This window comes from Lepidothrix coronata, unplaced genomic scaffold, assembly GCF_001604755.1.
Source record: "Lepidothrix coronata isolate B3197 unplaced genomic scaffold, Lepidothrix_coronata-1.0 Scaffold308, whole genome shotgun sequence".
Lineage (NCBI taxonomy): Eukaryota > Metazoa > Chordata > Aves > Passeriformes > Pipridae > Lepidothrix > Lepidothrix coronata.
The window spans coordinates 537,574-554,301 of NW_016690488.1; the positions used below are offsets into that span (position 1 = coordinate 537,574).

The 16,728-nt window shown below is 41.7% G+C and overlaps 2 protein-coding genes across 9 annotated transcripts in view; one reads left to right on the plus strand and one right to left on the minus strand.

Annotated features, from left to right (window-relative positions):
- CCDC57 (coiled-coil domain containing 57) overlaps positions 1–5,083 on the minus strand; it is a 39,089-nt gene extending 34,006 nt beyond the window's left edge. The window contains exon 1 of one of the 4 annotated variants that reach the window (XM_017837688.1): positions 5,018–5,083. The gene's annotated coding sequence lies outside the window, so the exon portion shown is untranslated. Of the gene's footprint in view, positions 1–1,012; positions 1,246–5,017 lie in introns of those variants that run through there. The other 3 variants (XM_017837689.1, XM_017837690.1, XM_017837695.1) reach the window with 3 other exon arrangements.
- Positions 185–15,811, plus strand: SLC16A3 (solute carrier family 16 member 3). Of its 5 annotated transcripts, XM_017837698.1 has the most exons (7): positions 1,274–1,478; positions 4,861–4,976; positions 6,242–6,395; positions 7,692–7,933; positions 8,406–8,549; positions 8,900–9,667; positions 10,924–11,801. In XM_017837698.1, exons 4-7 carry the CDS (start codon positions 7,711–7,713, stop codon positions 11,208–11,210), a joined length of 1,422 nt encoding a protein of 473 aa, XP_017693187.1. In that variant the 5' UTR covers positions 1,274–1,478; positions 4,861–4,976; positions 6,242–6,395; positions 7,692–7,710; the 3' UTR covers positions 11,211–11,801. The 5 variants fall into 5 exon arrangements, with proteins under 5 accessions (XP_017693186.1, XP_017693187.1, XP_017693189.1 ...); XM_017837700.1 differs by lacking the exon at positions 6,242–6,395; XM_017837697.1 differs by lacking the exons at positions 1,274–1,478; positions 4,861–4,976; positions 6,242–6,395 and adding an exon at positions 185–287 and having other exon boundaries at positions 10,924–15,811.
- Positions 15,812–16,728: the final 917 nt, after the last annotated feature.

The following is a 16,728-nucleotide window of genomic DNA, read 5'->3' on the forward strand; positions in this document are numbered from 1 at the left end:
ACGCCGGCAGGACCCAGCCCCGCGCCGGCCTCCCGGGGCCGCGCAGCACGCGGCCGGCCCTGCGCGGGAGAACCCGTAGCAGCGGGAAGGAGTCACGGCGGCAGTAGGACCCAGGGCGCCCTCGCTGTGGCAGGGGAGGGGCGAGAGCCACAGACCCGCCGCGCCGGAGCTCCGCAGCCGGCGGGACCAGACGGGCTGGGGCGGGTGTGTGCGGGCGCACGGGGACAGCAGCTGCGGTCCGGCGCGAGCACGGTCATCCTCTCGGTGAGGCGCGGGACGTGACTCAGGTACTGAGGCGGAGCCGTCGTGCGTGATGTTGCGGAGCGCTTGCCTGGCGCACGGGGCCGAACGCCGTGGGGAGCGCGGGGAGCGCGGGGATGGCGGGGGGTTCCCGAGCCGCGTGAACCGACCTCAAAGCCCCCGGCTCACCGAGGGCGCATCTCCGCGTGGGGCTGTCCGAGCCGGCGGATGCGCCCGAGCGCCTTCTAAGCTTTGGCGAGCGCAGCGCGGGAGGCGAGGGTTCATCCCTCGCCCAGAGGCTGCGCTGGGCGCCGGTGCGGCGGTGGGCACGACGCCGACTGTCCTCGCCCCCCTTGGCGCCACCTCACGAGGGACGGCGGGGCGCCGTCCCACTGGCTGCGTTTCTCCCCGCGCATGGGACCAAGAGGGCGCATCTTTTCCTCGGAAAACCCTCGTTGCCGTATGGGTCGCCCAACGTCCTCACAGCCAACGGCCTGAAAGCGCTGTCCGGGCGCAGAGCAGTGCTGGCGACCAAGCCCCGCTCTGCCCGCTACGGGAGAGCGCTGCCCCCAGCTTCTTCCCCCTTTGGCGCCGGGTCACGTCTCGGCTTGCGGTGCCGCCGGCCCCAGCGCACGTACAGTGCCACACCGGTGGCTCGTGAGACACCCGCGAGCTCCGGCTTTGTTCCCGTCATCCCTGGCCTCAGACCGTTACTGGGCGAAGAGGGTCTCCGCGAAAGCCTCGCCTCCGCGATCCCTTCGCTGCTGCTCACCTCCTGTTTCAGTGTCGAGCCCCGGGGGGTGAATTTCGGAGTTCTTTGTCACAGTGGTGACCGCTCAGATCCGTCAGAGCGAGCGACGTGCAGACTGAGGACCGTCCCTTCGTAAAGGACTCGTGGCAGCCCCGGGCATGAACTCCGTTACTCGGTTCAGCGAGCGCTCTGAGAACGGTGGGGAGCCTCCCTGGGCTTCGCGAGCATCGCCGAGTGCTCCGCAGGAGCCCCCTCGGCTACGTGCCCCCCCCGGAGCGCCGCTCGGGCGGTCGTGGCCGTGGCCGTTGGCGGCGCCACGACCGCCACCATTGTTTTCCCGACCCCGCTCCTCCCTTGCGGGGCGGCCGCCGCAACCCCTTTCCACTTCTTGGGAAGGAGCCCATTTTTGCTGCTGCTCGCAATCCACCGGGAATGGTCTGCGGCTTGCCATCTTCTAAGAGGTTCCGCGAAGAAAAAGTGAACAAAGGTGGAGTTGAATTGCAGCAATACAACTTCCTCTCGGGCACAGACCGTTAGCACTGGCTGTGGAAATGCGCTCCTCTTGGGCAGCGGGTTTGCGTGCTTTTTGGCTAAAGCAATTGGAAGACCGTTTAGTATAGAATGTCTCAGAGTAAAGTCAAGTATGGTTTTGCAATGGTTATTTCGGAGGAAGCGGTGTGGCAGTCAGCCGCTTTAAAATGTAAACCAGAATCTATTAGTACAGTACACCTGTTGTGGTTCAGTCAGAAGTATAACACAAGATATATTATTTTATATATTATATTTTTATTTTATATATTATATCTTTATATTATTTTCTATATTATATTTTATATACTTTATATATTATAAAAATATTAAGGTGATGTTTTAAATTGTGACTGAAGTGGGAATTCACATATCTCAGTGTATAACACCCTATTATGCAGCTGCACTGTCCAAAGTGATTGTGTAAAATGACACCTCTGAGCCAGGCCATCTTTTCTCAGTATATTCAGCTACATGTGCTAACCTGGCTTGAGATACAAGCGCATACAAGCACTTTATACATCACGGTAGTTCCATGGTATTCTGCAAAAATTAGCACATACCTCCAGCAGGTGACAGGACTAGACCCTTAATTAGTGTTTATTTAGCTCTGTCACTTTTTGGTTTTATACTAGGCAATATAAGGACACTTCTCCAAGAATTTTCTGTTTTTTTAAAGCTTCAACACATTGCAAAGCCACCACAGCTGCAGGGCTGAAATTAATTTTCACGATACATGAAAATTAGTTGTAAGTATTCAGCTGAAGTTGGGGGTCTGCTACTTATATTTTTGAAAGCAGCCAGATAATTCCAATACAACTGAAGGCATGTTTGTCACTTTTCTGTGAACACAGAAAGGGCACATGTTCTCTGGTCTTAAGGAGCTGCTGTGATTATGACATTAATGCACTTATGGTAATCGTTGTGGTGTAAAAAAACCTGTAGGCTTTAGAAAAATAAATCCGCTTCTCCAGAAAGTGGGCATTTGATATAGATACAATAACTACGGAGGTTGACATTGCTATTGTTATAGGACTAGTATATTTGTTTTCCCAAATAATGTAAAGAGCAGGGTTCCAACATTTTCATTGTATGACATAAACAAACAAATAAATAGGCACAACTTTCCCTGTAGAGCACTTTACCCGGATAATAGAATCTAGACTGGTTAGTATTATTTGCTACACATAAAAATTGCAGTGTGTCATTGCAGTCTGCTAATAACTTGTGATGAATTTTACTCACTGTGCTGTAGCAGTGAACGCTTAAGACATTTTGCAGCTAAATGGGGACTGGAGATTGATTAATAGTTAAGTGTTGGTATGGAACGTTACTTACAGCTACAGACAGCACGGGATTATCCTAGGAGTTTTGAGAGAGAGATGAGAGAATGGTGAAAGCTGGCAAACCCTTAAGAAAGGCAGCAGATCTGGAAAACTGTCTCTGATAAAACAGTGGAGGCCAAAATGGGAGAGTGGAAGTCCCTATGGGGCTTTGTGGTAAGGAGAGAAGGTCAGGGTAGGCATTGGCAAATATGGTAATAATTTTGTAGGAAACAGAAGTTTGCAGCAGCCTTTGGAATGAACGTGTAATTCAATTGGCTGATATTTAAGCAGGTAAGCCACAAGAAATGCACTAGTGTGTTATACCAGTGGCCCATCAAAATGGTTTCTATGAAGTACTTGAGTTGTAATAAATAAAATTTGATTTACAGATATATGTATTAGTATTTAGAGAATCAGGAAAGACTTAAAGTCATGCTGAATAGGCAGATGTCCGTGATGTCAATGCAAAGTGTAGTTGTTCTAAATGCAGAGGGCTGTCACAAGGGTCAAGAATATTAAAATAAAAATACTTTTGCAGGAGTAATTGCCTGCAAAATTTCAGTAGGTTGGTTAGTCTTAGGATTCTTCACTCAAAACCATGAAAAACATATATATTTTGTTTAGTCTGCTTAGACTTGAGATATATAGGTCTGCCTACATACTCACAAATGTCCTTTCTACCCATACTGCTGACCATGAAGTACTGCGATGTGGCCAATAAGAGTATTGGCTAAACACAAATAATAGATTCTTGCAATTTCTAGCTGCTCCTTTTTATAATCCAAATGCTCCCCTTTTATAGACATCACACCAAAACCACCACCCACAATGCTCCTGACAATCACCTAGTATTTCCTCCTAACTGAGCCTATACTAGTTTCCATAGCGACAGGAAGATAATATCAGGAAAATGAAACCCCATGTATTTAACTACATTTGTTCCCTTTGTTTTAGACATAACCAAAGCAAGAACCTATTCATGATAGAAGGAATCTGGAATAAATACTGACAATACTATCATGTTTGTTGTGGAGATACGAAACTGAGCTGCAACCAGTTAAATGTAATCCTTTGCCTCTAAATAGGGCTGAGCTAGCAAAAGCAGAAAGCAAAGCAAGCTGTTGCAATAGTTATGCAGTCGCCTCCTGTCTTAGCAGGCTTTGACAGCATCCCAGCACTGAAGCAAAATCATAAATAAAAACTTTACCTGTGCAAATCAACCACAAGCCCAGCTTTTCTAAAAGTACTGCCCTTGTTTGCACATCTTACACGGGAGGGAACCTCTGCACTACTTCCTTATTAGTTCTTAAGGAGGTGAATACAATCTAGCCTAGTAAGGCACACAGCAAGAGGATGAAGTACATCTTCTGCTGTGTTCATTTAGTTCTGGTTAACAGTTTTTAATTTTGGTGTGTTACCATGAACTACTGATGGACAAAACCATATGAATAATATTAATGGTAGAATCACAGAATGGTTAGGGTTGAAAGGGACCTTAATGTTCTTCTTATTCCAAGCCCCCTGCCATGGGCAGGGACACCTTCCACTAGACCAAGTTGCACCAAGCCCCGTCCAACCTGGCCTTGGACACTTCCAAGGATGGGGCAGCCACAGCTTCTCTGGGCAACCTGTGCCACGGCCTCACCACCCTCACACCCTCCTAATATCTAACCTAAACCTACTGTCTGTCAGTTTGAAGCCATTCCCCCTTGTCCTCTCACTACATGCCCTTGTAACAAGTCCCTCTCCAGCCTTCTTGTACCCCTTCAGGCACTGGAAGGCTGCAATAAGGATGCTCCAGAGCATCCTCTTCTCCAGGCTGATCAATCCCAATTCTCTCAGCCTTTCCTCGTAAGAGAGGTTTCTTTTTGATGTATGCATGTGCAAATTAAACCACTTTTAAAAGGATGACATTTGAAGATCTGTTATGCTGGTTTATGGTTATTTTTAACCAAATGTGGTAACAGACAGGACAAAAAGAAGAGTAAATGGATGATACTGTTTGTTTCCCCATAGGCTTATTTTTATGAATGCTGGAAAGTAGGCCAGGTTCCCTCACATCAGCAAGTCTTGCTCTTTCATCACAGCAGCACATAAAACCGTTTTAGAGACTGTTTTTCGTAGCAAAGATGGTAAGTCCCGTAGGGCAGGTGGAACAGAATATGTCTCTTACAGGCCGACTTGCTCTGCTGGGCATGAAAGGACGGCAACGGAGGAGGATGTTTCCACCTCGTATAGGGGAACCGAGCTCCGGCCGCCGCGAGCGCTGGGCGGGGGAGCAGCCCCGGCCCCGCCCGCAGCCCGCGGGCAGCGCCCGCCCCTCGCCCAGTCACGTCCCGCACGTCTCAGTGCGGCGGGGCCGCCACAGCGCGGGTCACGCGGGGCCGCGGCGGGAGCGGCCTCCACACCCCGCCCGCCCGGGGCTTCCCCCGGGCCGCACTCGCGGCGGACCTGGAGCGCCGGGTTCACTTCTGTCCCCCCGGAGAAGCTCGAACGGTTCCCTTATGAAGGAACAAGCGAGCTGCCAGCTAACTGGTTCTGGACGGGCGCTTCCTCACGCAGATGTCGGGACTCTGCACTGTAGGACTGCAGAGGCTGCCCTTTGAACATCTTTCCTGTCGACGCAGTAAAGTCGATTCACCGCGCCTGTGTGCAGAAAGCAGCACGGGGGTGAATGCCATAAGCCACTGAATATCCCTATCCGGCACTTTAAGCAGTCTGGAGAGATTGCCAGTTGCTATTTTTCAACAAAGCATGCTCATGTATTATTGCTAACTTTATGTTGCTACTAGATGTTTAATGCAAACGATCAAAATTTCCGCAACCCTTTCCCCCAACATTTTAAACATTCACTCCCAATGAAATGTTCTGACAGTTTGGAAGTAGTGCAAGTGACAATTCCTCCTACGCCCTGGACTCCAGTTTTTTATCTTATTGCTGTTCTTTATACATTTGAACTGAGATACTTTAATCAGCATTTCCCCTGTTATCATCCATACTAGAGAGTTGCCACTGTCACAAAGGATTACACTTTGTGTACCTACTCTGTACTGTCTAGTTTTTGCTTCAAAAAAATAAGCCCTTATTTGAATAAGGCTTTATAACTTCTATCAAACAGAAGTTACTGGGAAAAACAATTTTGAAGGGTGGACAGATCCCAGTGTCAGAAGTGCAGAGATGCATCTTAAGACTTATTTAGGAACCTAAAGCCTGCTGCAGAAATTGCCCAGTCTACCAAGCTATGTATTTTTACATATTCTTACAGCAATCAGCAAATGAGCCATCTGCAGCCTCAGATGACTGGTTTTGTTGAGGTATTCAGTTTCCCTTATTGTTAAACCATTTTATGTTCTAGTTGTATGGACTTAAGATGAATTGTTTTCTATCTGATTTCCAGAAACCAGAAAACTGGTGAAGCCAGTACTATGACACTTACTGTTCTTGTACAGCCCAGGGTAATAAAACAGCAATAGTCGTGGCAAGATTTGTTTCTGTATCTGTATATAAAGTTGTTTCTTCCAAGAAGTGGGAGTGCTGGTCTAAATGCCATAGTAAGTATGTCCGTACAGGCGTATTAACAATCATACATTTGGTGCTCAGTTGTCTAGACAAGTCTTCATCAGATCGTTGTGCCACACACAGTCTGGTTGGGAAATGGAGATGTAAGAACTACATAGTTCCCCATTTACAACAATCGCTGTGCAAGCCTATTCTGTTGAAAGCAGAAGCATTCTTCAGTGATGAACACCTCTGATGTGCAACCATGCTTGCACTCCTCTTTTGGGCACTTTTGTAGAGAACACTGACACAATAGGAGTAATCAGCTGAACTTTAAAGAAATGGCCAATTTTTGTACATGTAAGATTTAATGTGTAACTTGTTTGAAGCTCACCTCAACATTTTCAAGGCTTTTGTAGTACACAGACCCTACAAAAACCTAATTGCTGTGATGCAATACCTCCCTGCACTCCTCACATAACATATGGGGACACTTTGTGCCTTTTCAGTGTCTTTTTTCACCCCGTATCTCTCTAAGACTTGGCAGCATTACACATTCTCATGAGAAAAGATTTTTCATATGCAAAGCTGCTTATGACTGCTTATAGATGTGAAAAAATAGATTCATGAAATATACTTTTTTTTTTTAACTGCTAATGTACTAACAACAACAATGGAAAGTATTTGCTTCACGCAGGCAGTGATACTGAACATTGCTACAGTTACTAACTCCCAGCATCCACAAAGACTGCCTGTGCAGATTTTCACTGCACTTTAGCTTAGGTACTTACTCGATGGCTGACAACTTCTCAGCATCTCAAGGGATCTCTATATCTTTTCAAGATAGCAGAGTATCAGGGAGGTATTGCTATCCTCAGTAGGAACAAAAAGCCAGGGTGATTAGTCCACTGTTGCACAGAACTCTTGCGATGCACCAGATCTTCTACAGGCATAGTCCAGGAGCTTCACATAACAAGGTCTTGTAACAAAAATCCCGCAGACTTTAATGCAGTAGTTATTACATATCTGTGAAAATCAAATACATCCCTGATCTGCTGTAATGGCTTCACTTTTTCTCTGGAACGGTGATTTGGTTGAAATCCAGTTTTGACTTTGAGAGCTGTGAGGGGACATTCAGAACACAGATATGTGCATCTCCTTTTTATGTATTTTTGCAAGCTTTGTAAGAACTAAACCTGAACAAGGAATAGGTACAATTGCAGTGCATCTTCAAGACTTTTATTTAAAGCCATCCTATACCTTATTTTTAATCGTTCTCCAATTTTTGCCAATTTTGGTTAGATAATCATCCCAATGTCTATAGATACTAATTGCTTTTTGTTTCTTAGGGAACACGCAAGCTTCATCATGGGAGCTGTAGTAGCTGATGATGGTCCATCTGGTGTTAAAGCCCCTGATGGAGGCTGGGGCTGGGCTGTCCTTTTTGGCTGTTTTATCATCACAGGATTCTCCTACGCCTTTCCTAAGGCAGTTAGTGTTTTCTTTAAAGAACTTATCCGGGAATTTGGCATTGGATATAGTGACACTGCATGGATTTCCTCCATTCTGTTGGCCATGCTTTATGGAACAGGTGAGTAGTTATCTGTTTTTGAAACAGTATTGTGTCATACAATGAAGTTTGTAAATCATACGGCTATTTACAGCATGTATCATGACTGCCTATCGTTACTTGTGTGCAAGTAAGGCATTCCAAAGAAGCATTACTATTAATCACATAAATCAAACAGTTATTTAAATCCAGCTTGGATTTAAATTAAGTCTCTGTAACTCAGTATTTACTAGATGATGCAAAAGAAAAATTGCACAGCACTCTGAAGACAAAAAAGATAAGTATTTGACTGTAGAGGAAAGCCTGATTGGCTTGACTGTATGGAGAAAGCAGGAAAGAATCACAGAATCACTGAGGTTGGGAAGACCTTAGACCTTTAAGATCATTGACTCCAACCTCTGTGAAGTCCACCAAAGAAGAAATGCAAAGTGACATAAAATCAATCCCAAAGATTCGTTTATCTTAGCAACTCTAACTTGCTTTTCTTGCCTAGGTCCACTGTGTAGTGTATGTGTCAACCGCTTTGGCTGTCGTCCTGTCATGCTGGTGGGTGGCCTTTTTGCCTCCATGGGGATGGTGATAGCTTCCTTCTGTACAAGCATCGTTCAGATCTATCTAACTGCAGGTGTGATTACTGGTAAGTAGTGTGTATTGCTGAAAATGAGTTAACTTATGTCTTAGCTTTAGGTTGAAGTTTTCTAAATGTGATAAATACCTGGAAGCATCATGATCACCCAAATGGATTTTAATAAAGATGGCAGATAAATGTGGAATTAAACTGTCATTTATTTTTGCTATGAATATTTAATAGCATGAAGTGTAATCATAAAGTATAAGAATATTATGGAGGTGGAATGCTTAAAAAATGTTACCTTAGATTTCTTCTGTCCATTTGGAATAAAACTATTTTCTCTTTATGTGTAATCGTAATTTCTTTAATAGTGATACTGTAGGCCGGTATTATTTTTTATGTATCCTCTGTTACAGGTTTGGGTCTGGCACTAAACTTTCAGCCGTCACTCATCATGTTAAACCGTTACTTTGACAAACGCCGGCCCTTGGCCAACGGGCTCTCTGCCGCTGGGAGTCCAGTGTTTCTTTGTGCTCTATCACCGCTGGGGCAGATACTACAACATGAGTATGGCTGGAGAGGAGGATTCCTTATACTGGGTGGGATGCTGCTCAACTGCTGTGTATGTGGAGCACTAATGAGACCTTTGGAGCCACCCAAAAAATCTGAAGCTACCAAAGAGCCAGCTGAGAAGAAAGTGAAGAAAAAACTTCTGGATTTCAGTGTGTTTAAAGATGGTGGTTTTGTAATCTATGCCCTAGCAGCATCTATCATGGTGCTTGGCCTCTTTGTTCCCCCAGTTTTTGTTGTGAGTTATGCCAAGGATTTAGGCTATCAAGACACCAAAGCAGCTTTTCTTCTGACTATTCTGGGATTCATTGATATCTTTGCTCGGCCTATTTGTGGAATGGTAGCTGGTCTTAAATGGGTTAGACCACGCTGTGTCTACCTCTTCAGTTTTGCTATGATTTTCAATGGTTTCACAGATCTCATGGGTTCGATGTCTGTTGATTATGGTGGACTGGTGGTCTTTTGCATTTTCTTTGGCATTTCTTATGGAATGGTAGGTGCTCTTCAATTTGAAGTTCTCATGGCTATTGTTGGTACTCAGAAGTTTTCCAGTGCTATCGGTTTAGTGCTCCTGGCAGAAGCTATGGCTGTTCTAATTGGTCCACCATCAGCAGGTAAGTATTCCATTTAGTTCAGAATTCAAAACCATATGCACTGCATCCATTTACACAAAATTTAAGGGAGCAGAGAAAAGGATGAGAGTCACTCAAGAAATGCAGATTGTGCCAGTGTTGCACATGCTTCGAAGGCTTTCTGCAGTTACACTCTGAAATAGACCAGTGGGATGAATCTTTTCTCCTTCTCTGATCCATTTTAGTATTGGTTAAATTGCCATCTGGAGATGCTGCTACTTCTCCTCTGAAAGCCTGCACTGAATCTCTTATTGGCAGATATCTGATTGGGATTCAGAATATGAAACCTGTCAATTTTCTTTGGAAAGCACTAGGACAGATTCTCTATACCCCTGGTAGTTTTGGAGAATGAAAGAAAACGTTGGAAGAAAAAAAATCTGACAAGGAGGAGTATAAAACTGGACTACTTTAAGGGAGGTAGACTGCTTCTATTGCACTTGAGTCACAACCCAAGAATAAGGAAACACGACAACATAGTCAAATTCATTAATTTGAAGTAAAAATGAAAATTAATTACTAATCAAAGAACATATATTTTACAGATCCTGAACTGAAACACACTTTGCCTACCAAACCTCAACAGTTTATTGACATAAAATGTTTACACCATACACTAACAAACGTGAAGTATTTTTATTGTGACAGAACCCCCTTCATGGGAGTTCTATGGAAGTACTATGCACTACTTCCTTTGATCTTCAGGTTCAGAGAGGCACTTCCTTCACATCCTCCCACCTGTTCTTTCACATCCACCAAGTCCTGTGAAAACTTAACTTTACTGAAGTGTCAGAATCAGTCAATTACTCCAGACTGACTACTAAGTAAGATTTGCCTCTTAAGCAGACAGTCCATGGAGAAAGTTAAATGAGAGTGGGAGCAAGAAGAAGTTGATGATACAGATCCTGGCCACGGATGTACACATTTTTATCTGAAATACATAGCACTTGTTTCATCTCTTGCATATGAAGGCTAGGCTGGTTTTATTTCAGTTGAATTGCATGACTGTGTGCATGGGAGTATGTGTTTTGGGATGTGATGTAATGTCAGTGACTGTTAAATTGAACTGAAATAATTGAGAAATATTTTGTTAAACTTTTTAAAATCCTATTTCGAAAAACTTGCTTATAGATAGTCATGGTAATTCTAGACAGCAGTGATTTAAATGTTTAAAAAAAGCAGAAAAAATTTGCTGCAAAATAATTGCTTTTGTTAATTATCTGGAATGTTACCTTTTTCAGGAAAACTCCTGGATGCAACAGGGAGGTACATGTTTGTATTCATTATTGCTGGAATTGAAGTTACCACCTCAGCACTTGTATTGGCCTTGGGAAATTTCTTTTGCATTAAGAAAAAATCGGAAGAACCACATACAAAAGAAGAAGCAGCAGAAAGAGAGGAATTAAACAAATCTGAAGAAAAAACTCCTGAAGATGCCAAGGTGGACTCTATTGAAGTGGAGCAGTTTCTGAAAGATGAGCCTGAAAAAAATGGCGAAGTTGTAACTAACCCAGAAACATGTGTGTGAGCATGACAGGGAATTGAAAAGTATTTAGAAAAGAAAGATTTCCAACACTATTTATTTTAGAAACAGAACTAGTTTAGGGCTGGGCCATCTGCTTTAGTAACTGGAAGCTAGTCAGCTCATCAGATCTCTTTGGAAGCTGATTAGCTGGACAGCTTCTTATTGGAAAATCAGCTTTATCAGTAAAAGGTGGAGCATTGTGATTATACTTTTTATGTAAACTAAAAAGCTTTTATAAACACAAGTAGGCTCTTGCTATGCATCACCAGAAACTGCTCACTTGGAAGAAATATAGGAAAAGTATATTTTAAGAAAAGTGGACTTATACGTATGTTTTCAGACAATATTGATGAAATCGCTGTGTTGTGTGACTAAGTATAATTTCCCTGTGTTCTTTGTGAAGGGAAAAGAGTTTGAGATGGAGAAAAATCTCAGGAACTTAACGATCTCCATTAGGTTTTTGAATTTCTTACCTTTTTAGATTTTTTAGATTAATTGGCTCAGTCCTAATTTAATTTTGATAATATCTGTAACTTCGACTTATGTAAATGTATTTCTGAGTTCTGTCTAAACCTGTAACCTTTGTAATTATCATCTGGAAATTCTGTTTGTGAAAAGGCATATTACAGATAGTGTCCTGATTAGATGACACAAGTGGTATTCTGAGGTAGTATACTGAAAGAAAAAAAATGAGCAGAATTGATCCCGATAGACCTTAAGCAAACAAAATTAGCCTACATTACATATACTGTGTTCAGTACGATTTCCCCAGAGCATTGAAAAATATTATGAGTAACATGGAGAACATGGATATTAGATTTAGTAGAATATTCTGAAAAAGTGTCCATTTTGTATATAAAAAAAGTGGTGCAAGTTTCCAGATGTCCTATAAATTAGACTGGGTAGACTTAGGGAAGAGACTGGACTAGTTTGAAACATGTTAGCCATCTATAAAATGCAATGTTAGCATCACAGGAAGGTCTTAACAAGTTTGGTTTTGGTTTGTTTTTCATCTTCCCCTCTTCCCCTCTCTCCCCCCCCATTTATCCCACTTCCCTATCCTTTTGCTTAATCTATGGAAGATCAAAGTGCCATTCCTGCTGGCTAAGGAAACACGACAGAACTGTTGATCATATTTATGACAGCACTGCACTGAAATAGAAAAGGAAGGCAGAAGGAAGGCATTCTATTTTTTTTTCACCTAAACACATTGAAGAAATGTCATTTTTTGGTACAAAATCATGCTTCTGCAGCTTACCTTTCAGATCTGCTTATAAAAATCTGTCTAGGCTTTGTGACTGCAGTAACAATCTTCAAAACAGACTAAATGTAAAAGATCTGGTTTTCTTACTGGTAGCGAAGGAATACTGGCTTTCAGGTGCCAAAATCGTTCTGCTTGATAACTGAAAACATAAAGATGCTAATCCCCTAAAACCCTATATCCCTTTTAAATTAACATCATTAATTGTTTCATACTTTACCATTATTAACAGAAACAAAGTGCCAAAACCATGAACTATCTCAGCTACCAGCTTCCATTCTGCTAGTTTCTTCAGAATGGCTTTGCATCATAAGGACAACCTTGTACAGAAATTGAGAAGTTAGGATCTTGACTTTTAAAAGAAATAGATGCTGCATAGAATAAACTGTTTATTTTTATATCCCATGTAGTGTGTTACTTTAAAGCCTTTTATTAATTTAGTGGCAGGAAATGCAGTGACATTTCCCAGTTACAAGAGCTTAGCCATGGAACTTAGCTCCAGTTTGCTAAAGACTAAATTGATACTTGAAACACAACACTGCTGGCTCCAGAAGGCAAGAGAAAAATGGAATCCACAGAGTAGTTTATCGTATCCCTACGATACGTTTATCGTATCCCTAGGATATGTTTATGGTATCCCTAGAAGCTGCTTCAGATGATACATGAAAACCTGATACAGTTTTCAGACTGGGGTTCCCTGCTCTGTTTCAAAAAGCAAAAACTGGAAATGTTCCCAAAGGTGAATTCAGATTCTCAGCCATTTTTGTCTTACTGTGGCTTTTGAAAGATTTCTTTGCTAAATAATGCTGCACTGTTAATAATAATGGTTATTCCTTTAACCTCAGGTTTTGGCACAATTTTAAGTTTCTGTACATTCTGCAAATTGTCTAGATGGCTTTGTATGTGACAGAATATCCTTTGTGCTTATCATACTGACTTTCCAGACTTGTGTTTCATTTTTCATACATAATACTTTTATGGTTAAGCTGAAACGAAAAGTGTTATGTTACAATTTTATATGATTGAAGCAGAAGAGGAAGTTATGAAGACAGTGGAAAGCCATTTCAACAAGACACCATAAATAACCTCGTAAGTAAAACCTAGTGTTCACAGGAAGGGCCTTTGACTCAAGGATGAATTACTCTGACTAGGACTGCCAGTGTTCTTGAGCTGTTTTCAGCACAGACCTACCACTGGACTGAGGTGTTTGTAACAGCAGGAGATGCTTTACTACATGAGTGGTCAAATCACAGGACTCCTTTATCGACTGAGAAATAAAAGGGCTAGAATTTAATTTGCTAAGAAGTTTAAAAAGCTTTTACCATTTTCATTAATTACAAGAAGCATCACCACAAAGATGAGAAGCTCCTAATGCAGCTCTCTTAGCAACACCAAAACTGGCAGGCTTAAGAGTATTTCAGAGTTGTGGAGTCAGTTAAGCTCCCTGCTCCCATTCTGTCCCATCCAAAGGTAACACCCAGGTGTGTGCAAGCCCTCCAGTCCTCTATCTGTTCAGCTGCCTTAATTCCCTTGGAAAGAAATTGCTTATATTGATGGGAAAGAAACCTCCATCCATGCCAGATCCCAACCTGGACACCTGTTGGCCAGTATGAGGGTGTGCTGCAGCATGTAAAACTGCTCCTATTGACATGGGCCACAAAGGTCTTCACATTGAGCTCCCGTTTTACAGACCTTCCTCCTTTCTACAACAAGACTTAAAAAAGAAAAGCAAGCAGCGAATCCTTTGGTTCCTAGCACTTTCTAGCCAGGCTCCTTATTTTAACTCTGCTTATTGTGTATTTAATATTTAAATATACATATAAATAAAAATAAATATATATAAAATATATTTTGTATATTTAAAAGCAAGGAATTGCTTTTAAGTCCCTCCAGGTATTTTGGTATAGTATTTCTTTAATCCCAACACCACTGAGATCCCCCTAAAGGCAGTCTGTGAGATATGCTCTCCCATATATTTCAAGTATGCGCATGGTCAGAGTCATAAAGCAATGCTAAAGAGACGCTAATGCCCAAGGACACAGGCAGAACAGTTTCATGTGACATCTACCCAGATGAACCTTTGTTCACCCTCCACCTGGTTAAAATTTTGTGATTTGAAAAAAAAGGAGAGGGAAAAGGAAAGGAATGCAGGTAATTATGCAACTGAATTGCCAAGCATCCAAAGATTATAATTTGCTCCTTCCTTTGAAAGAAATGTAATTTTGTTAGACACATAGTTGGTAAATATATCTCTAAGAAGTCTGTAAAGCAAACAATCAACGGAAACAAGTGCAGAAAATCCAAGTATAAGACTATAAAATTGCTGAAAGACAGTTTTCATAGATTATGCCTCTGAAACTAATGGGCAGTCTTTTACTGAACAGGTGAGCAAAATTTTTGAAGCATTTTAGATCTTCACACTTTCTATAAATTGTATACTATAGGGTTTATGCTTAAAATACTGTATGTTTTTTGTGTAATTGACCTTAAGCCCTTATCTTCCTGATGCAAGGAGAGGAAATGTGTATAAATGTCAGGAACGCACAGAGACTATATAAAGAGGTGTACATGTGTATGCACATATATATTTCCATATGTATGTATCAATCTATATATATATATCAAACATGCAGCAGAGTAAATAGAGACAGTTCGCCCATTTATTATAGGCAATGAGCAGAGTTAAAATTATTTCCTTCCTCCTCCTAAGTTTGCCTTTTTAAAAATTCTAAATAAAATATCTTGCAGCTATTTGGAGCCTAGAAGACCTCAGTAGAACTAAAAGTCTTCAAGTGATGCAGCTATCTGTTTAAAGCTAAGCCAGTTCCCTAAAGTTAAGACTTGAGATGGTATGAAGGTATGGTGTGAAGGACTGAACAGTTCTTGTGCTGGTTAATATTAAATCCCATACACAAAAACGTGTGTTAAGCAATGTAAAAATTATTCTCTAAAAAGAAGTTAGAATACTCCCCTAACCAAGCAATCAAACTTCAAAATGAAAAAACAAGAATTCACATATGCACCTTTGGTACATCCCAAAGAAAAGGTTTAGTTTGGTAGACAATCACAAACAGAGGAATTTCAGCAGAACGCAAACTCTTCCATGTTATAGGGCTAAGTACTCACTTACGTGTGTGTGTGCGCGCGCTCCACACTTTCTTTAGGATTATGGGAATACACCTCAATTTTGTGCAAGTGAGATGAAATTTTGTTTCTTGTTAACGCACTTTAATGTAATGTGTACATTTATACTTAGATTTTTTTTTTATGCTTTTCTAGTAAACTATTGCAAATGTAGTGAATAAATATCTGATTGTCAAAACCTGTGGGTTTGAGAAAATAAGCTCAGAAAAAATAACTTTAACACCCAGATTTGGAAATTTGGCTCCATTTGCACACACTCAAACAGCTATACAGAGGCAAAGTGTTTATAGAGAAGATATATATATAGCTGACAGGCAGCCAGAATTTTATGTGGGCAAGGGGGCTGCTTTTGCCATGACTCATAGTTTGGCCAATTCCAAAATGGGTATGTCCTTTTGCTGTAAATGATCCCGAAGACTATTTTAAAGCATCAACTAATTTAAGAGCTATTAATTTTGTGCCGCTCTGTGTAAAAATTATTATTCTCTGAGGAGTGCTCCAGGTTTTGTTTGCAGGTGAAGTTTTATGAACTACTATGACTTCTAAAGCCCTAAATATTTTGAGTAGTGACCTGCCAGCAAGCTGTCTATTGTCAAGTACTGCTCTTTAGAACTTGAAAGTTCCTAAGAAAACAGTGTAAGAATACATTTATGGTGAGGGGTTTTTTTGATCTTATAATACCCTAGCTAAGACTGGCTCCTCAAGGTATAATCTCAAGGCTACACTCAAGTGAATCAAAATTAGTCTCTTCAATGGAACAAGACCTACCTTTTGCTACATACAAGGCTGACACCTACTTCTGATTAATTCTAAGTATCTGGTGAGAAATTTCTGAGAAATCTTTCTAAGATCAGCTTCAACTGTATATTTACACTGAAAAGATCATAGTTGTAGTTTACATAAAATCCCATGTTTGAATAAATATATGGTTACCTTTTTTATGCTAGTTTAAGTAAATTGGTAAGACCCCCCCAGCCAGATCAAGATGTAAATATGCTGCTTCAGGAATCAATGTTACTGGGTAGACTGAAATGACAGAACTTACTAGCATGTGGCCCATCCTTGTGACAGAAAACTAGAGTTTAGCTTTGCCTCTGGTACTCCTTCAGTCTGAAA